Genomic DNA, 27828 nt, shown 5'->3' with positions numbered 1-27828 from the left:
CCTGACAGGTGATGTAGGAACAGCTGGATACTAAATATCAATAGTCATTTCCTTGGATGCAACATTATGTAACTTTTTATTGCAATGGAGAAATTGTCCACGTGACTCCTGGGGTCAGTCTATGTAGTGGTCTTTTTTTCCAGTGGAGTATCAGAAGATGCTGAAGATTTCCATTAGGAAATGGAAATGGATAGTAGCTTCTTCCCTCATAGGGAAACAATGGAATTCTCTATATTCCCTTTTCAAAACTAGTCATGAGCTCTCATAATTACTCCAAACAGCCTTTTTTTTTTTTTTTTTTACAGCTGTCTGGTCTGTCACTGAGCTACTTTAGAAAAGTCTAGTAAACTGTGTTAGGTAAATTTGGTCTAGTGGTCCTGTAATCAAACCTCTGAGCTATTTTTCATTTCTGTCTATTTTTTCATCTCTCTCCTTCTCTCCTACAGCGTCCTACAGTAATTTCTTCATTCCTACAATGAAGTTCTTGTGTGCTACTGTCTGAGAGAAGCCGCAGAAATGCCTTGGCGCAGGAGCCGGAGACGTCATGGATTCCTGAGCGTGGGGCTTTGCAGGAAAGCCCTGAGTCTCCGACATGGACCGGCTCCAGGTTTCCATGGCGAACGCGCACAAACAGGAGGAAACACTGAGGGAATCCCGTTATTTTACAGCATTGGACCATTATAAACACCCAGAGCGGGGAAGGAAGCCGCTCTTGATGCTCAAGTAATCCTCATAGAGCTCTTGGAAGGGGGACTTTACAGCAGAAACTTTGCTGTCGCTGTTGCGGCTGCATGTTTTTGAACAGAAAAGGAGTTTGCGCGCAGCAGCCGTGTCGACGACAAGTTTTTCAACCTTTTCTAGTTTTTGTTTCTTATCTGCTTTGCCTGTTTTCAACATTTTTTCCTCCGAACAGAGCTCCTTCTGCTATGGTTTTTGGAGGAGAGTAATTTTTTTTTTTACATTTTTCATCTTGTATTTATTTTTCACCCTGTTTTCTCCAGATGTTTAGAGATACTTGGAGGCTGGCACAGTACCACACCATGAGATCGATGGATCAAGGTACAGCTGAAGTGTTGTGATTATCTGGTAATCAACCCATTTGATTTTTAATAGATAGAGTAGTGTTAACGACTAACTTGATACTGTTAGCTGTCAGTTGTGTGGTGCGTGTGTGTGTGTGTGTGTGTGTGAGAAATATGCTGCTGCGCCGTAGTGGATCAGCGCACTGCGCGTTTCATGGCTCCAATGGGAAACACGAAGATATTAGGAGCTCGGCTATTGTAGTTCCATGCTGTACAAAGTAATAACTGCTTAAACAACATGTATCGTTTGACCGTTTGCATGTTGGCTTAACCCAAAGTTAACGTGTGTGATTTGGATCTGGCTCTAAACTTGCCGGATGACATGTGTGCAGACTCTGGACAAGGGGAGCAACTTGTGAACTGCAGTTTCACTCCACCGGACTATATCGACCTTAATAAGACCGAATGCGTTTCCCTATAACTTCATGGCTGACACTTGTGAACAACAGGTCAGACACCTTCTCTGGTGTGTTGTATGCTACACTTTTGTAATGTGCTACAAGTGTTTGTCGTTGTTTCTGGTTCATATCGGTTTGGTGCCTAAATGAACCACTTGTCATTATTTGATTGACTTGTCATGTAACAGCATGAACTATAGCACGTCTGGCTATGGGGCTAATGATGCACATCCGTCAATTCTGCTGACAGTGCATATAAGACGTTGCCAAGGCTGCCGCTTGTGCGTCGTGCGTAAATGTGGGGATTCCCTCTGGGAGAACCTGGTCGTTTTCACTGACAGCAAAAGAGGTCGATAGAATCCAAGACAGGCTGACGACGGGCTGCTCATCGGGGCAATGTAGTAGCAGAAACACCTGCCTGAGTGCACTTTTATCCATCGATCAGTCCTCTGACAGCTGTTGGAACAGTCTGATGTAAGTCAAATGTGATGATGAGGCACCTGGTTGTGTCAGTGCAACGTGTCAAACACCCGGGGGCAGCACCAGGCTGCACAGTGTCTCAGACCCGCTGTAATTCCACTGAACGGGCCAGTTAATTCACAGTTTGTCTTTTCTTTCTTTTTCTTTTTCTTTTTTTTTTTACATCGACAACAATAAGTGAGTGGGGGGATTAGATCGCAAAGAGAGATGAACTCGAAAATTCTGGCTTCGGCGTGAAAAAAAAAAACAAAAAAAAAAAACAGACCCGCCTTCGTCTGAAAATAACTGCGGCAGCTGAAACAGGAAACTTGTGCGCGCCTCACCTCCTGCAGCTCACCAGCACTTGATCAGGTTCAAATCCAAATCCACATCAGCGCCGCAACACCTCAGACGCGTCTCTGTCGCTGTCGCCAGACCTCGGAGGAGCTGTTCAGGATCAATTTAGACAGATGACCTCCTTTTACAACGACAATAATTTTGGGGAAGATCTCCGTCCAGTCACCTGCCCTGATGAGGATTTGGAGTTTGAGTACTTGTTCGAATATGAGCCACCGTGCAGCGCCTTTGCTGGTGGAGATCAAGGTTTGTCTGAGACTTTTTGGCAGCTGCATTTTTATCCTCCGGCTTTCTTGGATGTTTGTTGTCAGAACGTTAGTTGAGGGACTGTGAGGTTTGCTGCTGTGAATGAAAAGGGGAAACAGGAAGTAAATTTGACAGACTCTGGATTAGGTTTGTGGCATCTAATAGCAACGCGAGAGAAGGCGTCAACCTGCTTTTCCTTCCAGATTAACCTTCTGATTTATAGTTTTACCTAAATAAATTAGATTTGAAATAATGAGATCTCTGGATGCTGCTGAACCTCTTGATGTTACTTAGAGAGGGTTAAAAATGTGTGTGGCATGATGAATTTTATTCTCTTCTCCTGTGCAGATGACCCCAACCTTGTATCTCACAAGGTCCTCAGCCCCGAGCCTGAGCAGCCATTTCCTCTGCAGGAGGCCTCTCGGTACAGCATCAAGTCCTGTAGTCCCTCATTCAGTGAACACAGCACTGAGGTTCTGTCAGGATATGACAACCAGGAGTCCAGGAACTTCCTGGACAGTACCCGGCCCTCTGGCCTGGCTGTGAGCCCCCGGATCAAAATCACTCCCTCCCACGAGCACTACAACCATGGTCAGGACTCGCTGCAGAACCACCACCTGAACATTAGCCCCAGACCCACCCTCACTGTGCCTGGCCATGAAAACCTAGCCTACCGTGAGCCCCAGTGCTTGAGTCCTGCCAGCAGCAACTCGTCCACCAGCTGGCACTCGGAGAACTACTCCCCCTGGGCGTCCCCTTGTGTGTCACCCAGCAGTGTCCAGAATCCTGGAGACCTCTGCCCCCGATTGCAGAACATCCACACTGGCTCCCCGCGCACCTCCCCGGGCACCTCTCCCCGCACCAGCCTAAACGACGACAACTGCCTGGGACACCGCTCGCCCTCCCCAAGACCTGGCTCCCGCTCCAGCTCCCCACAGGGCAAACGCACCTACGACATGTACCGGAATCCAGGCTTAGTCCCTGGGCACCGCTCCCGCAGCCCCTCCCCACAAAGCGCTCACGAAGATCACAACATCGGTGCTCACTATACACACAGCAACCTTCCTGATGCCATGAATGGTTTTGGCAGCGGTCAGCCAGGCCTGGTGCCCACAAAAATTGTCAAGACATCCACCCAGGTCTACACTCTGTACCCAGAGAACCACGTGGAAGGGAACTACTTGGTGTCCTGTGATCAGGACTTAGAATCCAAACCTGCTGTAGAGCCTTTCTTTGTTATCCCTCCAATGTGGCCCAAGCCCCTGGTTCCCGGCATCTGCAGGTAAAAAGCATGTCCTGTTGTTGGTATACACACACCCACAAGATAAACTCCCCCATGTTCCACTGAGCATTTTAGTTTTACCCTTAATGACTTGACTGTATCCTCCATGTTCTGCAGCATCCCTGTGGCTTCTCTTCCCCCGTTGGAATGGCCGATCCCCTGCCGCACAGACCAGTACGAGCTCCACATTGAGGTGCAGCCCAAGCCCCACCACAGAGCTCACTATGAGACTGAGGGAAGCAGGGGCGCCGTCAAAGCCCCCATGGGAGGACATCCCGTTGTGCAGGTACGCCCACAGTAAAGTTACACGAGCAAATGATCAGCAAATCAAAATGATTCATTAGTAGCCAATTCAAAGTGTCGACTGACCACATAAGTGCACGTTGACAGGAGCTTCAGGAAGCCCACGCACCTACTCGTATTACTTGCTCACTATGCACTGAGTGGACTGATGGATCAGGGTCAGGCCTGTGAAAATCACTCTACTGTACTCGAATGAATCTGCACTTTCCTCAATTTTGGACACAAATCCTACCGACCCCCTTGACCCCAATCACATGACACATCCATCTGTGGCCTCATCCTAGCGTTCGGATCATTGGGCCGGACAGCGTCTTCGCATTCGTATTAACCTTTTTGTTTGTTTTGTTTTTGTTGCTGCCTTCCGGCTTAAAATAGTCTGTTGTCGTGCAGCCTCGCCCTCATGGCTTTGACCACAGAAGCAGACCCGTGTTCACGTTGTCCCCGACTTCCTCTTACATACTGCTTTTATTAACTGTGTGAGTCTCATATTAGAAAAGTGATGGAGAGTGTTGAAACTAGTGTGTGTGTGTGTGTGTAAACGTAGTAGATTGGAAGGGAACATTGGTTACTGTTTAAATCACAACACAACATACTGAAAATTGGCTCTGTCAATTTTGGTTCCTTTATTATCCAAGAATAGATTCAACTTCCCTTTCTTCGTGTTACCGTGGCAATATTTCAAACGCTGTTTTAGTCGGGGATAGTCGGAAAATAAAAGCTTCTATTAATTCTTTTCCATTTTCTTCCCGTCCCCACGGGCCTCACCCTGAGGTCAGTTCTCCAGTCGGGTGGTCAGGCCCGTCTGCACTCCTTTACCTTTTCTCCTCCTTCTCTCTCCCTCTCTCTCTCTCCATGCTTTCCTTCCTTCTCTCCTCTATACTCGCTCTGTGAGGCTCATACCCTCCACTTTACTTTTCCTACACTGCTCTCTGTCATGACTCACAGCTCCTGCCACTGCCATGACAACGAGTCTGACTGCTCACATGTTGAGCCAGTCGAGTGTTTGCACTGTTTCACTCCATGTGTCAGCTACCTGGACATGAAGCCAGCGCGCTCGTTCACGTTGCCATAGTTTCTGTTCACATTCAGCAGCTGCTGGGAAGTCAGTTAGATTTACTTAGATCATCATTTTTTGCAGTGCGGCTGGTGTCCACATGAGTTTTGTTCTAACGACACTTGAAAGGAGCAGCCTCCCAGCGCACTTCTCATCAGAGAACATAACCGGTTAGAAAATAATAAACTCTGTATTTCTTCCGGTATTCAAGCTTGCGGCAATGACGCTTTCTGTAGTTAGAATGAAGTCACATGAAATAAAAGTATAAAGTTACCTGCACTGTTCATTCAGTCATTTAGGGTAATGCACTACACTGTTTGCACAAAAACAGCATTTAGATGCAACTTGATGCTTTGTGGTTTTTTGCAGGTTTCCTCAGGAGGAACTTTCAGGTTAAAAGTGATATATATCTCTTTCGCGCTCGGCTTCCCTCCAATTCAGTTTCATCTACGAAATCTACTCAGTTTAATATCTGCAGCCAGATATTAAAACAAATCTAATGTTGCCAAATGCCTCCTCCTAACTGCCTGTGTCAGTTTCTGTTCTCTGAATGAAACAAGAGGCCTCCTGCTAGATTCTCCATCCAGTTAGGAAAGAGCTAGCACAAGGCTGTAGGATGTGAGCTCTCTGCTGGCTTCTGTTCAAGGCTGCAGAAGGAAGACTCATGCTTTTACACGTGGTGTCTGACAGTGATTAACCACCTCTGGGGGGGCAACAACATCTGGAAATGCAGAGTTGGAACAAGAGGCTATGGAGAAACACATCGAGTTTAACGTGACTCAGACATTTCCTTCACTACATCTCTCTCAATTTCTCTTGACTGTGTGTCTGTGTGTGTGTGTGTGTGTGTGTGTGTGCAGTTACATGGCTACAGAGGCAAGGAGCCACTTGGCCTGCAGATCTTCATCGGTACAGCAGACGAGCGCATCCTCAAGCCCCATGCCTTCTATCAAGTCCACCGCATCACTGGCAAGACTGTCACGACCACCAGCTATGAGAAGAACATCAATGGCACCAAAGTCCTTGAGATCCCTCTGGAGCCAAAGAACAACATGAAAGCAATGTGAGAACACACGTTAGATTCCTGACTAACCTGAAAATGCACATTTGCACCTGCACAGCGTTGCTTACACATTTATTCCATCCAGCAGCATCGACTGTGCTGGGATCCTGAAGCTGAGGAACGCTGATATTGAGCTGAGAAAGGGCGAGACGGACGTCGGTCGGAAAAACACCCGCGTTCGACTCGTGTTTCGTGTGCACATACCTCAGCCTGGAGGACAGCACGTCTCTCTCCAAGTGGCCTCGCATCCCATAGAGTGCTGTAAGCCGCTTCGCTTAAAATGCTTTTCCTTTTTCCTTTTTTAAAAACGGTTTTCTGAATTCTCCACGCATGCTGATGTGTTCATCGGTTAACAAAACCTTATACAAAATAAACATAATTTAAAAAAATAAAAAATAAAAAAGTAGGAACCCACATTCAAATGAGTTTGGAGCTTGGCTCATGGTCCACAAAGATGTCTTTATACAGCCAGGGCGAGCATCCAGTAGGTGGGCACAGCATGTATCAGTGTATGTGTACCTGTTTGTATGTGCACAGTAGTAAAGTCTGTGTTTGGGTACATCAGTACATGTGTACACAGTGTTATTAAAGCATCTGGTGTAATCAAAACTCAAACAAGGAGGCTTTTTATCTCGCTTTGACCAACACCCTGGTCAAGACATGACATCCATCATTTCGGTTTGACACTAGATGTGCGCAATATGTTCCTGTCATTGTAAAAAGTCATGACGCAGAACGTGATATCTTCCTACAATGCTCGTGGTCCATATGTTTGCCAGCCTTTAAAAGCGCGCAGAACAATTAGTCTCTGCTGGTCTTTCGCAAGATGAACTTCAGAACAATTGCTGCCGTTCAAAACCAATCAAGCGCGAAGTTGCTTTCAGTGAGGCCTGTGATACATCTGTAAAGCCTGTGGATGAGCAGGGTCTGTCACTGATGCTTGAGTGAGGCCCCAGTTTATGTCTTTTCTTTTCTTTTCTTTTCTTTTTTTTTTTTGGTTGGTTGGTTTGTTTCCTCCACAAACCTGTGCAAAAGGTCGCAGTGTTGTCTGTCAGCACCTTAACTTGCCTCAGTGAGCGTGGAGTTTCAGCCGAGCTATCGGGTGATAATACAAGGTGAGGAAGTGGCATTAAACACAGCGTAGGATGTCTATGTCCAGTGTGTCTGCAAAACAGTGTCAGCGACATTAATCCCCTCACATTGTACTTCCTCTTTAGGTGGTTAATTTATTGTTTGTGGGATTTCTCGTATACTTTATATATTTTGCATCAGCCAGTTTCAGCTCGTTCGTTCAAGCTTTTTTTTAATTCACAGTTCTGTAGAGGAGTTGAATCTTTTACACTCATTTCCACTGAAGCAGTCAGATATACATAGTGTGTATGGACAGATTGGGATCTTTGTGATGCCAGTGGTGAGGGAAATACTTTTTGACTTGCACAGAAGTAGCAATACAGTACAAAAGTACTGTCAAAGCAAAATGTGGACAGCAACAGTAATAGTGGTCATGGAGAATTTTCATTTTCAGAATAGTGAAAGTATATTATTGCTGGATTTTAATCCCTGAGAAGTTAGCGTGTACCTTCATTAATTGTAGTTGTAGATGGTAAAGGTGGAACAAATTTTAATGGGTGCATTCTCGCTCAGGTAATGAAAAGTCTACTAGTACTGCTACTACTTATTATTGTTATTATTATTATTATTATAATAATAACAATAATGATGCGTTGTAATTTATAACTTATTTATTATCTTAATAATCTAAACCTGCAAGTAAGTAGCAACTGCCTTTCAAATACATTTCATAAAGTCAAATAATTCCTTCTGAGATGTAGTTGAGTAAAAATTTAAAGTATCATGAAATGGAAATATAAGCACATCAAATATTGTATTTAAGTACAGCACTTGAGTAAATATACTTTCCTCAACTTTGGAGTAATTATCAAAACAGTAATAACTTTTATACTTATATACTTACAAATCACACTGTGACCTTGGAAATGTACATTTATTCTTCCCCCACAATAACTGTAGAGTTTATTATAGGTCTGTTTTATCAGATTACATCAGACTGTTCCTATTATTTTATCTCCTTCCAGTATAATACTTTACTGTATAGAGATGAAGTTAATCTAAAATGTTGCTGATTAAAACTGAAAGTGAGGATCTGTTTAAATGACTCAGCATCACCTCTTTATTGTCAACACTTTTGAAACTTCTGGGCAATAAACTGTTGTTGCACTTGTTTGAAACCAACACAGGGCTTTCAAATTGAGTGTTATGTGTTTTCTGACTGCAGTGTTGTTGTAGACTGCTGAAGACTGCAACTAATATCCATCGATATGCAAGATGCTTTTTTTTTTTTTTTTTTTGATTCGTTGTTTAGTCCATAAAATGTCCACAGAAGAGCCATTTTCCAAATTTGTCCCAGTGTGTGCTTGAAAAATGTTTGCAGTTGCTTTTTTTTTTTTTTTTTTCATTTGACTAAGTGATTAATTGACACATTGTTTCAGCCCTGTTGTACTTTCACGCTGGTAAAAGTGCAAAGGGTTCTTATCACAGTGTGAGAGTGTGAATGAAGAGTGTGAAAATAAACATCTGTGTGTGTCCCTGCAGCCCAACGTTCAGCACACGAGCTTCCCATGGTAGAGAAGCAGAACATGGACAGCTGCTCAGTCATGGGCGGCCAGCAGATGATCCTGACCGGGCAGAACTTTAGCTCCGACTCTAAAGTCATTTTTATGGAGAAAACCCAAGGTGAGTGGCTCGGAAACAGCAGCACATCACTCACATGTTGTGGGAAAGAAAATAGTCACAGATTTGAGAGTATTAACCATGAACAACAAACGCCACCAAGAAACCAAACCTATGACCAAATCTAAAAAACAAATCTCTACAGCCTGCGCGTTTGTTACTTCTGCTTTTACACAACATCGCGTCACCACAACACTGCTGATAACTAATGGCTCAGTAGTAGCCATGTCAGGGTAACAAGCTCATGGCTTTCACCCGCAGCATTGTACAGAGGGAGCCGCGTGACTCATTTGCATGATCCTGATGATAACAATGCTGCCTAGACTTCCTTTTGCCCTTTCTTCCTCAGTCCCTGGTGTCTTATCTCTGCTCAGATGGGCCTTTTGTTGCGTGATTAATGGCTCTGCGTGTCACAGGAAAGGTCATTTCACGTGCGTCCCTTGATGCCCCGGTTGACACTAACATTGGGCGCTTTTGGTTAAAGAAGTAACTCTTTGGTCTTTTTATGGCTTTCATGCAAATAAAGCACACACAGTGTGCTCTTTTTTAGCTTCGGCCTTTTTTTTTAGTAAGTAAAATTGAGCGATTTAATCATGACTGGCACAATGTCACGTCTTTGTGTCACTTGGATATGGTTTAAAAGTCCAGCCTGTTACCAAAGTTGGTCCGTGTTAACTTTGACGTTAATTTAAATCATGGGTAGTACTGGACTTCTGTAAAGGAAGTTGTGGGCAGGTTTGTTTGTCACCTGCTGTAAATCATGGCCGGTTCTGTGTTTGCAGTTGAGCAGCCTGCCTCTAGATCTGGATTGACTTGTTTTTTTTTTAAGCAGCCCCCCACCAGTCTTACCTTACAACCACAACTTGCAACCATGTGCCGGCTACTTTCGCCGGGGTTCCCTGCCACTGCGTTACGACACAGCGCAGTAATGGATAGTAAGACGGCGGAAAAAGAAATCTCATGAAGAGGGGTTGCCGTTGTTTTGGAGAGTCTGAATGAGACAAAGTTCTGGACCAGTGCAGCTGTGAAATCCCTCTGAATGAGAGACAGCTGCGTCTGGCTGGAGCTGCGCTGGCTCCTACGCTTGGACGACGAGGGCTGTACGAAGGAAAGCTTCCCCGGCCAAATCGAGCCCCCCCTTTCCCACCTTTTCCATACTCCACACACAGTTCTCTCCAGGGGAGAACAAGAGTAGGGGTATCCCTGAGAGTAGAGTTGCAACAAAATGCAAACACATGCAAACGCCAAAGAGCAACAGTCATCACATTTTGTTTGTGAAGTGGATGGAGCTGATCATAAAAGTATAGAGAGAGAGAGAGAGAGAAAAAAACAAATAGTTGGCAAGTTGTTTGGAATCCCCCTTCCTCTGGCTGACTCATTTAGGCCATGTGTTTTGAATTAGCTATCTGACATGAGGGTTTCCCACCTAACAGTCTAACATTCAAGCACAACTTACTGCAGCACATGTTGTGTCATGTGTTGGAGAACAGAGTTGTCAAACTCAGTTTTTACTGGAATTACAGCTTTGCTGTAATCGGATGAAACATGGAGTAAGAAAACAAACACACGTCCAGCAGTGAACGCGTCTCTGCACTTGTTTCTACCTAATCGGCGTCGCACTTGACGGCAGACAGGTGTCGTACACCGACACATGTCGCTGTGATTAATGGGTGACTTTAGCTAAAGTTTTAGGCCACATGTGCTCGGTGATGAAAGAGGAAGTGGGTTAAATTATATTATCTGCATGCACAAAAGGGGGGGAGGGGGGGGTCCACATACATTTTCAAACAGATGCTTGCATGCTGATATAATGGTGTCCGTGTATCCGCTGTGTGTAACCGTAATAATCGTCATAATAATGAAGTAGGTATTCTGTTGATCAGCATTGCCAGATACCAGATTAATACCTGCATTGTTTGCCCGAGGTGACGCTCGCTCTTTACTTCCTTTTAGATGGGCAGCAAATATGGGAAATGGAAGCGACAGTGGACAAAGATAAGAGCCAGCCTGTACGTAATATACACCAGCCTGTTCCTTTTTAAAACAGTCACAATTTCTGTAATACACGCATGTTGGGTACATGTTGTAGCTCATTCCAAACCGATCGGTTTCAAATCATGAGTCCGCGCTGTCTTGCAGAGTATGCTTTTTGTCGAGGTGCCGTCCTACCGAGACACGTCTGTCTGCCGTCCCGTCAAAGTCAACTTCTACGTCATCAATGGCAAGAGGAAGCGCAGTCAGCCTCAGCACTTCACCTACACACCACTGCCATGTAAGAATGCTTCTCAGCCTTTTTTGTGCTATGCTGGCTTCAAACTTTGCGGTTTGACCGCAAAATGTGTTGATAATAATTATTAATAAAGAATGTGCCCAGTACAGTATGTGAAAATGGTAGTTGAGGGGTTCGTGCTAGTTCCCCGTCTAAATGAAAAATGCTCTACATGTCCTCTTTGTGCAGCTCCATCCATCAAGACAGAGCCTATAGATGAGTATGAAGCTGACCCCATGGGCTTTGCCGTGCCTCAGATCTTAGGCTTGTCCCCTCATTCCTACTACCATAGCCCACGCAGCATCCTCCACTCAGACAACGGCCTGATCTCCAGCATGGGCCCCTGCCAGCGTCTCAGCTCCAGCCTTCCGAGCCAAGACGTGCGCTTCCAGCAGCAGAGCCCGGCCATCATCTACTCCCACGCGGGCAAGAGTCTGAGCGGCAGCCCGGGCCTTTATCAACAGACCGCAGGGATGATGTCCGACTCCCACCGGTCAGTCCTGGTTCACACCGGCTCCCCTTCTCAGTCTGTTGGCCCCATCAGTGCAGGCCAGCATCCTTCTATTATCCAGTTCTCTCCCACCAACCACCACCTGCTTCGGGTGGAAGACCCTCAACCTCTCACCACTCCACAGCCTGACACCCAGCAGATCATCTATTGCGATGCCTACTCCCCTCAGGCTGCTGCCGCCCACTCACCCACGACCCCCCAGGCTCAGTTGCCGGTCACTCAACCCCAGCCCTACTCCACCGTGATCCAGCAGCAGCCCTTCGCGCAGAAGGGGCAGCAGAAAAGCCAGGCTCCCCCTGGGACGCAACCGATGGAGGCTCCAGGAGATGGGCAGAGGAGGGTCACTGTGAAAGAGGAGAACCTGGACCAGGCCTACCTAGATGACGGTGAGTGTAAGTTCATGCTTTTCTATTCCGTGGGAGTGGGTTAGCCTGTGGCGTCGTTCTCAGTGTGTCGTTATCAGTTAGGTGTTGTGAAAAAAAACAAGCAGCAAAGTATGATGGATATTTGCAATGCCCTTTTTGTAAAAGATAAGACTCACCAACGGAGATATGACATTTCCTAAGAACAATTCAAGGATATTTACAATGCCTGTGCCCTCTCCTTTTCACACATCCTGACATGAACTACGTGCTGTAGTATCACACTGAACAAAGCCAAACAGAACAGGCTCACACAGTTCAAACAATCCTCACCATGAGGTGCAGTTTTGTTCCACTAAAGGTGGAAATAACAGGCATTATGAGTCATGTGTTTATACTTATGCTTGTCCAACTCATTACAGAATTAATGTCAGGCCACGTTCAGCTGCGGGCGCAAGGTTGAACCTCTTCCTTGTTTTGGAGCGAAAGGTTCCCCAAATTGTGTTGTGTTTCTGATGGCCGAATGGCACCGGAAGTGATGCAGTGTGTTTCTTTAGTTGGGCCCTGTGTCGGCCGCTCGGTCAAATCGCGCTGCTCCGTTTCAGCGGCGTCCGTTCCTCTGGTGGCGGGAATGTGTCTGGCATTGCCACCACCATCAGGCAATGAGGTCTTTATGTTTTTTTTTTCTTTCTCTCTCTCTCTGTTGCTCACGCTATAACGACAGAGAGGGAAAGAGAAAAAAGTGTCACTCTCATGACCGCCTGGACATGTTGACACTGTTATGAAGTGAAAAACAACTTCCATGGCAACCATTGTCAAACAGTGGAACGGGCTGCCTGGGAGAGCAGGGGAAGGCCTCTTTGTTTGTTATAGTTGGCCAGGGCTTCTCCTTGGCTCTGCGCCCCTCGATTCTGTGGGGGGAACTCACCAGAGGATTAGTTTTTTTTCCGACCACAACATTCTGCCAATCTGGCACAAGAAAATCCTATTTGCAGCTGGTCTCCTCCAGAAATCCAGCCTGATCCCTGTAAGATAGCAGAAGGGTGGAGGGTAGTTTGCAGGAAAGGGAAAGCGGCTGTGTGTGTGTGTGTGTGTTTCTGTGTGTTTTTAATGGAAAAAATGAAACCAAGCAAAAAGGGCCAGCAATGGAATTTGTGTTTTTTTGGATGGAACTTGCAGGGTTTCCCTCCTCAGTAAACAGCAACAGCGCTGTGAGTTGGTGAATTAACAAGGAGTGGGAGAAACAGGCAAACTGGGCCTGTTTGATCCTCTCAGCATCAAAAGGGGACGATGGCCAGTTAGCTTCCCTTGGTGCCTCAGCAGCTGTGTTCACTTTTACTTTTATTTATTCTTTAATCCAAAAAGCACATGACCTTCTCGCTGGAAATCTCATAAAAACTTATTGTAGAATTAGCAGTTACCTGGAATTTGTCTTCCTCCTTTATCTCCCTTGAATGGCAGGCATTAAAACACAATTTTATAAAGGTTAACACTTCCATAAAACCCCATCCATGACTGTAAAAACGTTATTTGTTATGCATGTGTATGTGTGGGCCCCCTCTTATCACGCCTACAGGTGATAAACCCGCCCACCCATATAATTCTAGTCAATGCCTTTTTTTAATGAGAAAAAACAGGGGACTTCCCAGTGTTCAAAACACTTATTTGGGTGAGAAGATGAGTAAAAAAAAAAAAAAAAAAATCCCACCGTGTTTGGTTGCAAAGGTGCTGCACTGTGATCGTGACCACAAAATAAACATCTCAAGTCCGGACCATCAAACACATTTTCACTGAAGTGAGATTGTCAACATTACTCACCCAGACATGTGTTTCAGTGTGTAGTCATTTTTGAAACGAGAGTGATGCCACATCCTGGTATCGTCACAGTGCTGTGGTCCACAGCTCTCTCATCTAAAGAGGTGCCTGATCCGTGTCAGAGTAGGTGACAAGGATTAAATGAAAGTTTATCTATTTCATGTTCTACCAAAGTTTGACTCATGATCCCTCCCACACATGTTCAGCCCTCACACAAGTTCCCATGACTCCCACTGATGCTCATCCCGAAGTCTCTTGAGCCATATTTACATTTATCCGCTCGATATTCGACTGACAATCTGGCTGCTTTTACTTTTTCGACCACAGAGGTGAAGGCTGGCTTTGTGCACTTGCAGGTCACACAGGTTTTGAAGTCGGAGTCATTAGCACAGCTTACAAAGGGCCGAGAGTGACAGATGTAGTGCTTGTGGAATAAAGCCCAGAGGCAGTGGAGCAGGTGAAATTGTTCCAGCAGGTAGAGATCAGAGCGGGAGAGATAAAGCACACAGCAGCAGCCCGGTGAACACACATTAGTTTCAGCTCACTTCCATCCAATTTTCAAAGGCTTGATAACCTGCACAAATTGGCACTATCCAGTGGCTGTTATGACTGCAGTGATGAGTGCAAGACAGCTGCTTTCAGGTCCTTGTTGCAGTGTGAGAGGCATTTCATTTATAGCGACTCTTGTGTTTGTCAGCTTCTACAAAGATCACTTTTTAAAATTTTTTATTTGTATCTTCAAATAATACTCAGATACTCGTATTACTATATGTGGCCACAGTGGTGCTTTAAGCCGGCTACAATTAGCATGTTCACATTGAGATATTTAAGATAATGAGAATGATGGGGATGAATAAAAGGCCAGGAGATCAAGTTAAACCGGGTGAGAGGCGGGGTCCACCCTGGACAGGTCTTCAGTCTATCTCAGGGCCAACACAAAGACAGATGGACAATAATTCACACCTACATTCACACCTATGGGCAAATTAGAGTCACCAGTGAACTTGTCTTTAGACTGTGGAAGGAAACTGGAGCAGACGGACGAAGGTGGATTTGTGTAAAGCTAGACAGCCCCCCCCCCCCCCCCCCCCCCCCCGCCCCCAGCACACACACACACACACTAAAATTTAACAAGCCACAACACGTGGCCACTACTTGCACATTTCTCATCGGCTTAGATAATGTGTTGAACAAGTACAAGAAAGTAGTATAATCTGACTCTGTCTTCGTGTATTTAGTTATTTTTTTTAACTTTATTTGACTCTTATTTCTTTTTTTGTTTTAACAAGGATGTTGGGAGGATTAAAATGCCAAATGTGTAGGTGATTACAAAGGGGCAGGGTTATAAATAAGCTTTGTCTTCAGCCTACTCCCACTCGGTCTCATTTGAGAGGACAACATTAAGTATCATATAGTAGAACATTGAAACATAAATTGTACAAAGATGCAAGATTATGCATGAGGAATGTCAATTTAATTGTCAAGACTCGGGATAAATCCTTAAGAAATGAATTGGAATTAATGTAGAACCTGGATCTTGGAAGTGATCGTTGTTATCAGGACATTTCATCTTTCAGTGTAGTTAAAATATAATAATACATAAAAAAAAACCTAATAATGAATCATCACTGTTAGTAACATCATTTGTATTAGTCGCAACCAGGCCAGATAATTCCTGCACCTTTTTATTAGGACTTTTTTTTTTATCACAATGTGAACTTACAAAGAGAAAATTGTTATTTTTTTCACGTCTGTGTGTAGAGAGCGAGGATAATATTAATAACAATAACAGCGGCCGATAACATCGTACATATCAGTAGGTGATCACTGTTTTGAAGAGAGAGTGAGAGCACAGGTGGATCTGTAGTTAGATCAGTGGTTAGCCGTCCGTCCACTGACTCTAGTTTCTCTTCTCTGCTGGTTTCTTCTCCCTGGAATCGATCCCCTCGCAGCGAACCCGACGAACATCCACACATCCTCCGGCCTTCTACACATGCAGACATGCAAATTCCCCTGGACACACAAACACGCACATTCCGGCTCACAGCAGGCAGTGAGTCGGCCGCTGTGCCGGGCGTCTCTCCCTCAGTTCCCCATCCGTTGGTAAACAGTGCGGCTCAATGGCGCAAAAGGCAGGAGCCAGACACTCGTATATTGTAGAGACTAGGCTGAGTGTTCCCTGGGCCAGCCTCAAACAGCCATTACGTGCCAACCCTTCATTAGATCCAGTAAAGCCCCACTGTATGTTGCCCTGCTGCGGCGGCTCCTGCTGCTCCTCTAAAAGGGTTTAATGCCCAGGAAAAAATGCTGTGGCACTGCTGGGGAGTTGAAAGTTTCTTTAAGGCGTTAGGTGTCAGAGCGACTTCTACTACAGACTTAAATAAACAGGGTTCGCTGATGTGACGGAAGAAGAGCAAACACTTTGGCTGCTGCTACAGTTTAGCAATTCTCTGATGCTACTCCGGCTATAAAATGAGCTCAGTGTTGAGCTGCTTTAAAGGTTTTATTTATTTTTTGTTTTTTCTCCGTCTCATCTGCGACTGATTAGCTAGAATGGGCAGCATGAGAGAGGAACTGCGAGTCTTAATTAAATAAATGCCACGGCTTTGCTGCAGTTACCTTTTTAGCTGCTTTGGTGGTGAGACCTTGTGCCGTACGCTCCAATCTGCAGTCAGATGCTGATGTGTGGGGGAGATGGTGTCTGATTTCACTTCTTGCAAACTTTTTTTTTTTTTTTTTTTTTTTTTTTTTTTTTGATAGTTGTGCCCTTTGACTAGCTAATATGTAAATCAAGCATTAAAATAGAGGGTACTGAACCTTTGTATTCCTCCATCTTTCTAATGAGGTCATGCTGAGGTAGCCGTCAGTAGTCACTTCTGTTAGTTGTTTCACTTTTCATCACTCATCCAGTTTAAGGGATGTGTTCAGTAAAGTTTGATGTATTAGCTTTCTTCTTAGAGATTATTAAATGTTATTATTATATTCTCTTTTCCATTTGTACATTGGAGACTACAGCCAGTTAGCGTGGCTTAAAACTCAAACTGCCTGCTAGCTGCTCTAAAGCTTTTTTTAAAAAATGTTTCTGTAATATATGCTACTTCTGTACAGACTCATGCTAGCTGGTCCCCCTGCTAACACGCTAAGCTAAGCTAATCATGTTGACTTAGCTTTCGGCTTTCGGCTTTCGGCTTGTCGCCGCAGTGGAACAGGTTCCGCACGTTGATTTGGCACGTGACCAATTTCTTTTTAATTTTTTTTTGTCTGGGCTCGAGACCGGCACCCAGGTTGCCCTTGGTGGCTGGGTGGGGGCACACCTGGTGAGGTGGGATTCAAACCTGCTGCCCTCTGCATCCCAACCCAATGCTCTACCACTGAGCCACCATGCCCCTCCTACTTAGCTGCCTCAGTCAGCTCATCTAATTCTTAGTAAAGAAATGTGCCGAATGACCTAAAATGATGGACTGTTGCTTTAAAAATGTGTTGTGAAGGAAAATGTAACCAAACAGGAACAACGCACATTTACATAATTTTTAAGGTAACAGCTCATACAGACAGGGAAATGAACTGTCTTTTGTTTTTGTTGGCGTTCATTTCTAACTTTTGTTGAATATTGCCCGTCACCATGGTTACAAAATCGCAGACACAGTCAGCTCTGTAATGGGGCGCTTATAGGCAGAAAGCCTATTCTACTAGTCATGGGCCCTAATGAGATGCCAGTGGCACTACCAGCCTCTAACGCGTGGCCCGAGTGTCCCTGTGGCCAGACGGACGCGGAGCAGAGCTCGTACCTGTGCCATTCTTTCCTGGTCGATGCAGAACAACAGAACCTGCTGACTTTGTTGAAAGTGAGGGAAGCAGATGTAGTAGTGGCGGGTGGTTACACTTCCTCTGCATTTTACCACGTGGATGTCAGTGGTTATTGTAGAAACACAAATACACACACACACAGAAAGTTCAAAAAACGGTAAAACCTTAAAGTAGTTTACAGAATGTGAACTATTCGAATTCAAAATTCACTTGTGAATTTTTATCTTAACTGCATGACACAGGTATTATGCCCACCACCCCTGCTTGTTGTGGGTCTATTTTTAGAACCATGACACTATGAAAGTTTCCATTTCAACCCTCTTCCTCTGCTGTTGTTATGTATACACACACACACACACACACACACACACACACACATTTGTAATCATCTCAGCAACAGGAAATAGTCGCTTGCACTTTAGGCGCTTGCATAGCTCTACCTCTAGTGGTTATGCAACATTAATGCAACCTCCCAGCAACACCCAGCAAAGGAACACGGATCGGCTCTATAGGATAATTGTAGGAAAGTAACCAGTTTCTATTGGTGGAATAGTTCTGTTTAACACTTAATTTGGAATGTTATTATAAAAACCCCGAAGTTGATCGTGTATCACTGTCTTACATCACTGTCTTTGTTTGCTTTACAGTGAATGAGATCATCAGGAAGGATTTGACCGGAGTTCAGGCCAGAGGGCAGACATAGAGGGGTGGACCTGGGCAGGAAGTCTAAACATATCCTCTCTTACACCCACACATACATGCACTCACAAACACACACACACACACACACACACACACACACACACACACACACACACACACACACACACACACACACACACACACACACACACACACACACAGTCTCCAACCTTCCAGTGAAGTGATGCACATCCAGCAACAATCAGTTCTTCTCTTCCACATTTTCTTTACCCATTGCAATAGGCATTTCAGCTACCAGCTGCTGTGTTTGCTTTGGATGCATTTCTGCAATAAACATTTGGAAAACATACGAATTAGAACATCTGCCACCAACAGCCAGCAGGTTTCCAACAAAGCAATGAGAAACAACGGGCAAATGTGCCTTATTTTCTCCGTTCAGGATCAAATCAGGGCTAATATGTCTACAGTATATTTACTCCTGTGCGTTTCCAGGCAATACACTCACACCTGTTTGCGTGACACGTACTATATCATGCTTATGTAGCAGTTTGACAAGAAATGTGTAAAAAGTGTTTAAAAATTGATCGGTCAAACCTAAACTTCGGCTCGAAATTGGTTTGGTTGCACAATGTGCAAATTCGTGTGCAGTTTTACATGCTGATCATCTCATGTTAAGTGCAGTTTTCAAATTGAAGTGAAAATGCACAGGGCCTTAAATTTACACCTTTTATTCACAATTGTGACCCCCCCCCCCCCCCCCCTTTATATGCACTGTTTTCAACCACAGGGGGAAATGTTATTTTTTTATACGATACTGAGTCATGTGAATAATACACTTTTTTTATATTTGTTAAATATATATTACATTATATTTAGGTGATATGCCAAAGTAGCTTTTTCAGGAGCCTGTGAGGCTACAGTAACAGGAAGGCTCTCCATTCTACAAATCCTAAATCATTTTAATGCTGGAGTTGGAATTTCCTTTTTTTTTTTTTTTATTTTCCTATCATTTAAAATGTATCTGTAGTCTGGGTCGTGCGAGCTGAGGTGAGAAGAATTTGTACACTCAGATTTCTAGGAGGTTTTTCTTTGCTATTTGCTAACATTTGACTCGTTGTGTTGATTATAATGCCGTCTGTGGCTCTTTTCACAGTCTAAGACCAAATATCCAAAACTTGTACTACGTGTAGTGTTTTGTGTGTAGTTGAATTTTGAGTCTGCCGATAGTGACAATCCTTATACTCGAAGCCAAATGCCTGCCTGTATGCAAAACCGTCATGCTTGCTGATGTAAAGAGCATCCAGTTAATTTTGTGTAGTAGCTAACATACTGTTGGCGCAATAGGGAAATACAGTATGGATTACTGATGAAAAAACTTTAGTTTTAAAATAGTGTTTTTTTATTTCACTGAGAGAATTGGAATAAATTAAAAGTGCCAAGTGCAATTTATAGTAATGTAAAAAGAAAAAAAAAGCAACTAAATAAAAATGACAACCTTAAAAAATAGAAATTAAGATTATATTTTGTATTTTTAATGAAGCTAATACGCATTTATTGATATTTCTCGTTGAGCCAGTGCAGCACAAGTGCATTTAACATTTCTTGAATGTAATCTATACCAAATAGCTTTCTACCCCTTTTTTTTGTAAATATGAGATAAGGTCTGATTGTCTATGTTAAGGGAAAGTCTGTGGAGACTAAAATACATTGTCTTGTATCTTTTTATCTGTCTCTTATGTTAATAATATACACAATGTTTTAATCCTTATTATCTGTTTTATTACAATGTACACCTTTTTATTTCTGAAGAAAATTACGAGAAATTACCTAAAACATTTAAAAGCCTCTTCTATTTTTTGGCTCCGCCTTTTGTTATTGTTACTTTACATTTCCTAAAGAAGTCTTCGGTAATGAAAAGTCATTAATACCGTCTAATTTTATTTTCTATTTTGTGAAACATGTTGTATGACTTGGTGCCTCTTTAAAAATGCTCTGTTTCTTGCTATTTTTCTCAAAAGTAGCAATAAATAATAACCATACACATCCTGATTGGTTTTGTCTTCAATTCATCTGTGTTTGCATTAAATAAATAAATGAACACATGAGTCAAATGTCAGACTGCATTAACAGCGTGATGTGGCCTCCGTCCTCCTATGTAGTTCCGTCGGTGTGAACACTAGAGAATATTGACTCTCTGCGGAGACTAAATGAGAGGAAAATGAATAGACTGACAGCAGACAGTGAGTCATCAAGTGCTGCCCTCCTGTCCTGGGCCAGGAAAACGGAGTCCCATAGGAAGCCCAACATGTTTGTTTATAATTATTGCAATGTCAAAAATATTCAGAAATTAAAACTGAACCTAGTAATATTCTATTTCCATAAGTGCATGTAATCACAGACAGTACACGCAGTCAAACACCATTCCATAACAAAATAGAAAGACTCACATGCCCGGAGGCTGTAGTTGCTGTGGAGACGGCTTGTTTGGTACTCGGTCCCCATGTCGGGAGGAGGTCTTTGTGAATGGACCTTGTGTTTAGGAAGTGTCTAGTTATGACATCACCATTGGTAAAAAAAAAAAAAAAGCCGCACGTGGGCTTCTCTGCATGAGCCGTCTCCAGCCCACTCAGACAGATATGCCGCAGTGACTCATGCGCCCTTTAGCTCTCTGTGGTGTAATGAGCTCGGAGCGCATACACATCCACCGTGCGAAATCAAAGAGGAATGTAATACTTGATGAGCTTGGCATTTCATTCAGCTCACTTTTGTGTTATTTCGATTAAAAAAAAAAAAAAAAAAAGAGGAACTGAGATCATCCCACACAAAGAGCATCGAACTTAACAGACCACAACATTAGCAAAGGCTTTGATGATCAAGTCGCACACAGAAACAAGGATTCTAAACAAGGCTTGATTGCTGTTTGGAGCATCCTGTCTTCAACCCCTCTTGTGCTGTATGAGGCATATTGATACGGTGTTAAAAGAGAAAACATTCAAAAGTGACGGGGTCAGCAGCAGAGCAACAGCATAATGGGCTGTTTGTGCGGAATAAACACGACTTTGTCCATTTGCAGACTCTGAAAACTCAGAGACATGACTCAGTTTCCTGGGCTTCAGGTGCATAAATGCTCATCTGAATGCTAAAATATGTATTAAAATAGGCAGAACACAGATGAAAACATTACTGGCATGACAGCATCAGATCTACGAGATGACTGGCGTCTTATTATCCCGTTGAAGGGATTAAACTATACAGCCGGTGGTTTGTTCGTTTAGTGGAGCTGGAAATCATCTTGGCCTGATGATCACTGCACAGTGACAGCCGGAGGAAACTCGGAGCGGTGGGCTTTGCTGATGTCCTGCAGAGGGAGACAAGAACTCGTGCATGTCCTTCACAAGCACAAGGAGCTGTTTAACAGTACTCCACTGGAATCAAGAGGCAATTACTGAGGTACATTATAGAACACAAGTGCAGCCTCTGCAGAATAACGAGAATACTTCACCACAGTGTGTTTTCCAACCACCGAACTTGCAAATTCAGTCACCTGTAATTGCAAATTGCATCAAATAAAGAGCTTATCAACAGCTTACAAAAGCTTTTTTGAGAAGACGGCCGCAGGCTTTCTTTAGCTTTCTGAGGACATCAGAACAATTGCAGCATTTCATACGTTGTTATGTGATTCTAAAATGGATTTTCACTAAGTCAGCACATTATACGTTTGGTGTAAGTGGACCTATTAGGTGAAAGTGTGAACAAATAAAAATGAGATGTACAAAGCAGAAGGGTAAAGTCTTTTGAAATTACTGTGTAGAAATGAAACTACTGTAAGTGCAAGTTTAAACAGGAAGATGCTTTTCTTTAAAGAAGTCAGCCCAGATATCTCTCTCTCTCTCTCTCTCTCTCTCTCTCTCTCTCTCTCTCTCTCTCTCTCTCTCTCTCTCTCTCTCTCGCTCTCCCTCTTTCTCTCTTGCTCTGTTTCAATCCTATTACCCTCATTGCTGTCAAAATTTAAACCTTTTTCTCTCGGTAATTATAGATATTATGTAAATGTAGTGGAGTAAAAGAACATTTGTCCCTGGAATAAAGTTGTAAAGTAACAGGAAATGGAACTATTCAAACAAACTTTCACTCAAAGTTGTACTAAAGTACCAAACACATTTATATCTTTTAAAATCTCTGAGTTAACTGATCTTAGCATATGGCTCATCTGAACATTAATGTATTAGCCTTAATCTAAAATCATCAGCCACTAAAAAGACGACACTGAGATCAGCTAAAGTTACGCTAGTTTCTCAATTTAATTTGTCCATGTCATTTTAATGCTCAGTTCTTGCTTAGCTTTTAATGTGTGTACCTTACCAAACAAAAGAGAACTCAATAAAGTCAAGACACACACACTCACACACACACAGACATATGTATGTATGTAGTGTTGAAATTGAAAGTTAGATTAAAGCCACATATTGACCACAAAGGGAGGAAAAATGTACAAAAACAGACACATGACAGCTAAAAAGACATGAAAAACTCACAAACAACAAGAAAATGACAGAAAAGACAAAAAATACAAAGGAATAGATTTGTACAACATCTGTACCAGATCACCTGAGGGATCAGACCAACACCTGTAAGCTGACACTGCTACAATACATCAAACTGTAAGACTCGTGTTTGTCATTGCACATGGTCCTTTACAACATACAAATAAAATAATAAGAATAAAAACTGCCAAATAATAAATGTTACACAGTGACAAACAGAGGAATGGGGGGAGGGGGGGGGCATCATGAGACATATGTACTATATCATAATGTACTGTATTAGGACCGGTTGGTGAGATCCCACTCTTGCTCTGAGGTGAACAGTGACATGAGCTCTGAAGTGGCCCCGACGCTCATTAAAGCAGAGGAAACAACAGCCTCCAGTGGTAAATCGAGCTGCCACCCACCACCAGCAACACAAGCTGCACACTGATCCATAGTTCACTTCTATAACTCCCTCCACTGGCACCAGTGTCAGAGTTCCTGCTTTTACGTAAGGCTTTTCTTTTTGGCTGCAGTCCAGTTCTGACAGGAGAGTAATGGAGAGGATATCGATAGAAAATCAGTGGATTTCTATAGAAAGCAACATTTTTCTTCCGCTTGTACAATTTAGGTGAATTTGTTGAGCTGCAGAAATGGTGCAAAATGATTTTCTTTATATTTTATAGCATGAGTCAGTGGATCCCATTCCCAGAAAACTGCTCCTGGCTTCCTCTTCCAATTGTTCTAATCACTTGCATCTTTCACGGTGTCGTTTCTCATTTATAAATGACAATTTTCTTCTCTGCCTTTCTTAATTGTCTTGCAGGCACCGACTGCCTCCCTAACTCCACCCACCACCAGAGGGCTCAAGACTGCTCAGTGGGGCCAGGCTCAGTTTCTGCATCATTGTTATTAGCATTGAATAAGACAAATCAGGTAAACAATTTAATATTTACATTTAAAATACATTTATTGAAATTGAATGGACAACGTTTTTGAATGAAGGTATAAATATGTGATATACAGAAAACTAATGACGACTTCAAGATTCTCTGATGAACACAAATAAAGCCAAAAAAAAAAAAAAACACTTTTAGAAAGAATGTGTAGCTAATATGAAGCTACGATTGTGCTCACACCTGCCAAATACCAGTTGTCAGTGTCACTCTGAACATGATCTCATGGTGCCTTTAACATTTAGGTCGCATCACCTCTGTTTCTGGATATAGGCTTACAGAGCATGCATGAGTGCAGGCAGGTCTAAAAGGGTCTGAAAGCAAAACCTGGTGGTTACACCACTGGAGCTGTGAACATGCACAAAGCCACGTAGCTCATCCTTTAACCAACAAAACATTTCAACAAATAAGAAATACGCACAACATTCGTGAAGGTGCAGGTGCATTTTCCCTGCACTGATGCTGCGCGGTGACAAATCAGGGAACAGCATCACAAGGAGTTAAACTGCACAAATATTTACATCAACAATTAGTGTTGTGGGAGGTGAGAGGCAGATGTCTGTGGCATGTAAATCTAATTTAATTTCCTTTCCCTGAGTTTTCCCCCCTTTTTTTATAAGTCATCAAATTACACCTCTCAGAAGCTGTGCTGTGCTGACAAAGTGCTTGTGGCCAGTCGAGCTGTAAATCTGCTGCCTCTTAATGATTATCTGCAGCCAGTGGATCCTGCGTTGTCGCTGTACTAACATACAATTTGTTCCTGGACATCACAGACACACACTCATGTCGATGGCGTGAAAGGTTTTTGCTCACGGTATCATATGGTCTTTTCATGCACGTTACCTTCTGTGCTGTCGCAGAGAGAGTTTCAGTGTGAAGTGCTGCCAGTAAGTCCGATTACGCAGAACTCCGTCCCGATGATGCACTCTCACATTTCACATGCACTCAGCTGCAGCTGCGTCTCAAAGGAGAAGGAAAGTGGCATCAGTGGTTTCATCTCAGAAACAAAACCATTTAACAACTACTTTCTTCCAATCCGCAGAACTACATTGATCCATATCTGTGTCTGCTTCACACACACACACACACACACACACACACACACAACTATAACTTTGCTTTTTTTGTCAGGAAAAAGAAAGAATTTGTAAATCCCAGTGGATGAGCCCTAAAGATGTCAGTGACCAGGCCAAAGTTTCAGTTTGTCCAGTTCTTTGCAAAACTTTTCGTTTATCAATCAGTTAAACTATTTTGATAATCAATTAGACTAATTGCTTAAGTAGTTGTTTTTTTTAATCCGGCATAAATTCCAAACTTTTGAAGATCTTGGATGATAATAATAAAATAATACAGGGGATTTAAAGCAGTAATTAATCAAGAAAATAACTGGCTTAATTTAGAGAGGTGATTTTAATATATTTTTTTAAATGTATGTCTTTTAAAGACCCTAACAGAATCTGTTCAGGCAGGTGAAGACCTGTCAAGTCAGTTACATAAATGCACATCTCGCAGTAGCATCTTTCCAATGCATGTGGTTTTATAAGGCTGTAAGAAGATACAGGGCTGTATTTTCTTTCATGGGCTGTTAAAATTAATCGGATTGGCCTCACTGACCAACTCAAAAACTGACTGACAATCGACCATTAGATTAACAGTGTAGAAACAAAATTAAGCAGCATTTTTCAGTGATGACTTTATTTCCTTTAGATGTGAATTTCATCTATGTTCATTGGATTTTTTTCCAGCATTCAGGAAACGCTAAACATTATTCAAAATATTCAGATTTGAGATATTCATCTCCATGGTGACTTCTAAACAAAGACTTCATGACTATGTGACGGAGAAATCTCCAGACACCAAGGCCTCCTGTTCCCTTCATCTCACTTATACATTGAGTGCGAGACCTAACTTCCATCCGACAGAGACGGTTTCTAATGGCACGAATTTGAGTTCAAATGGTGCGAGTTGCTTTGAACATGAAGAAACAGCACATTACAATGACTGCGGGAGCCTTCTGAGGTTGGAAATAAAATCCAAACGCTTGTGGTTGCTTCCCATGGGAGTTCTGTTGGCCAGATAACACGCTCCAAAAGAGGAACTGGTACTGTTTAAACAGAGGAGTGTCGCGTGTTGCTAAGCCACGATGAATATTGTTTGGCTTACACCACGGCTGAGGCAACATGTTAACTGGCTTAGCAGCTAGTTAAAGGATGGGTTCACATTTTTTCAAGTGTGTCTTAAACAGTCAGGTGCTCAGTTGAACACTGAAAGAGGTTTTACTTATTGTCATCAATCCTCATGTTCATGCTCTACTTAGGTCATTTTATTGTAAGCGGGCAAATCCAGTGTTCTTGTGTTTCTTAAGCTAAAACTTTAGGCTTACACAGTGGATATCTTGTTAAAAAATCTTTTTTTTTCCAGTATAAATGTTTCTAAATTTTTCACTGAGTTGCAGTGACAAGAAGGTCACACGAACGGGGAAATTCATAGTTAAAATGCTGAAACTTTGAAAGATATGTGACTAATTAGAAAGGTTGTTTTATATGTTCTTTCACAGACGGATGACTTGGAATATTGTCCCCATTGATTGTGTAGGGAGCATTTAATGGAGACATCACTTGAACTAACCTTAGTTAGTTACAGCAACTGACTGTTGCTTCAACACACACTTAAAAAACAATATGAACCCGTCCTTTAAACAAGCTGTTGTTTGGTCCGGTAGCACGTCCTGCAGTGTGCTTGTTACTTTACAGGCAGCTTAGAATAAGCAAACAGAATGTAGATGTAAGGTTGTGTCAAACTTTAGAGTAATTACTGTTTCTTTGCTCATTTTATTGGAAGCACATTTAACATTGTAAGACACAACCCATGGTTAAGTGTTCAAATCTGACTTAAAACATCGTAAATGAGGGAGTTTTCTGTCTTATTTTCAACCTGATGACCCCACATAAGTTATTTCAAAAGGTTGTGCTCATCAGTTACATAAATGGTGATAATGGTGATAATGTTTTATCATCTATTACCAGCTGTGACCCTGTCTCATCAACATTTCTATACAAGTAATCTGCAAATGCAAATTTCTATGTGGAACCTAATTGCACCTGAATTAAATATTCTGTTTACATAATGAGGATATATTGATAATTAACGTTAATGGCAAGTTGCAAATACAATATTGAAACTATCACTTGAATATTCTCTGACAGTTTATTTCTGACTTCCAGTTCTATGATATTGCAGCACAAAAATTTTAGTTTCGCAAAACCACAGTCTCTAACTAGCCACACACGTGCAGTCTTGGGGGGCTTGGGGGGCTTGGGGGGCTTGAGGACTTGCCCTTTTGGCCCTTGATACCCTTTAGTAGCTAAAGTGCTAAAGTGATCCTTTAGCCAGGACATTTTTTTGTTGAGATGCAGCAGCTCAGCAAAGGAAAATGTCTCTTATTGTTTCTCAAAGTTTTGAGAAGGGACCTTCATCAACTGTTTAGATTATTCAGACATAATAATAATAAGTGATGTCAGCTGACTGGTTCAACCTGTAACAGCAGTGGCCTGCCAGGTTAATCCGTTTGCAAATATGGTGAAGAACAGTTTGGCAAATTAGTTTATTTAATGAATATTTTGTTGATAGATAAACCTGTTGTAATAGTTTCATGGCTTTTTTAATTGGGGCTGCTAGTTTTCACCCCCTGCCCTTCTTAATGTCTCTGCATGGTGCTGCTCTAAGTGTGTCTGTTGCCTAAACCCACCCCAAATGCGACTCTGGAGTCTAACTCAGGTCTTTCGCGTGACAGTCCTGTGTATTATCCACTGCCCACCCTTACCATCCTGCTTCCCTCACTAAAGAAAGAGCTGGCTTTATGGCAAAAAATACACTGGATGAGAACACGATCCTCCTCTGATTACATTCCACATAAAAACAATCTAG

The 27828-nt window shown here is 42.9% G+C and overlaps 1 protein-coding gene across 3 annotated transcripts; it reads left to right on the top strand.

Moving 5' to 3' along the window:
• The first annotated feature begins 641 nt into the window (after positions 1 to 641).
• nfatc2a (nuclear factor of activated T cells 2a) lies at positions 642 to 18622 on the top strand. 3 transcript variants are annotated; one of them, XM_067526479.1, is made up of 10 exons: positions 642 to 1059; positions 2891 to 3824; positions 3942 to 4110; positions 6042 to 6244; positions 6333 to 6505; positions 8858 to 8998; positions 10949 to 11004; positions 11135 to 11267; positions 11454 to 12167; positions 18407 to 18622. In XM_067526479.1, exons 1-10 carry the CDS (start codon positions 1002 to 1004, stop codon positions 18460 to 18462), a joined length of 2637 nt encoding a protein of 878 aa, XP_067382580.1. In that variant the 5' UTR covers positions 642 to 1001; the 3' UTR covers positions 18463 to 18622. The 3 variants fall into 3 exon arrangements, with proteins under 3 accessions (XP_067382580.1, XP_067382578.1, XP_067382579.1); XM_067526477.1 differs by lacking the exon at positions 642 to 1059 and adding an exon at positions 2247 to 2542; XM_067526478.1 differs by lacking the exon at positions 642 to 1059 and adding an exon at positions 2248 to 2542 and having other exon boundaries at positions 11454 to 12161.
• Positions 18623 to 27828: the final 9206 nt, after the last annotated feature.

This window comes from Channa argus, chromosome 13 (genome assembly GCF_033026475.1).
Source record: "Channa argus isolate prfri chromosome 13, Channa argus male v1.0, whole genome shotgun sequence".
Classification (NCBI taxonomy): domain Eukaryota; kingdom Metazoa; phylum Chordata; class Actinopteri; order Anabantiformes; family Channidae; genus Channa; species Channa argus.
The sequence above is the reverse complement of the archived record's forward strand: the minus strand, read 5'-3'. Positions and strand labels throughout refer to the sequence as shown.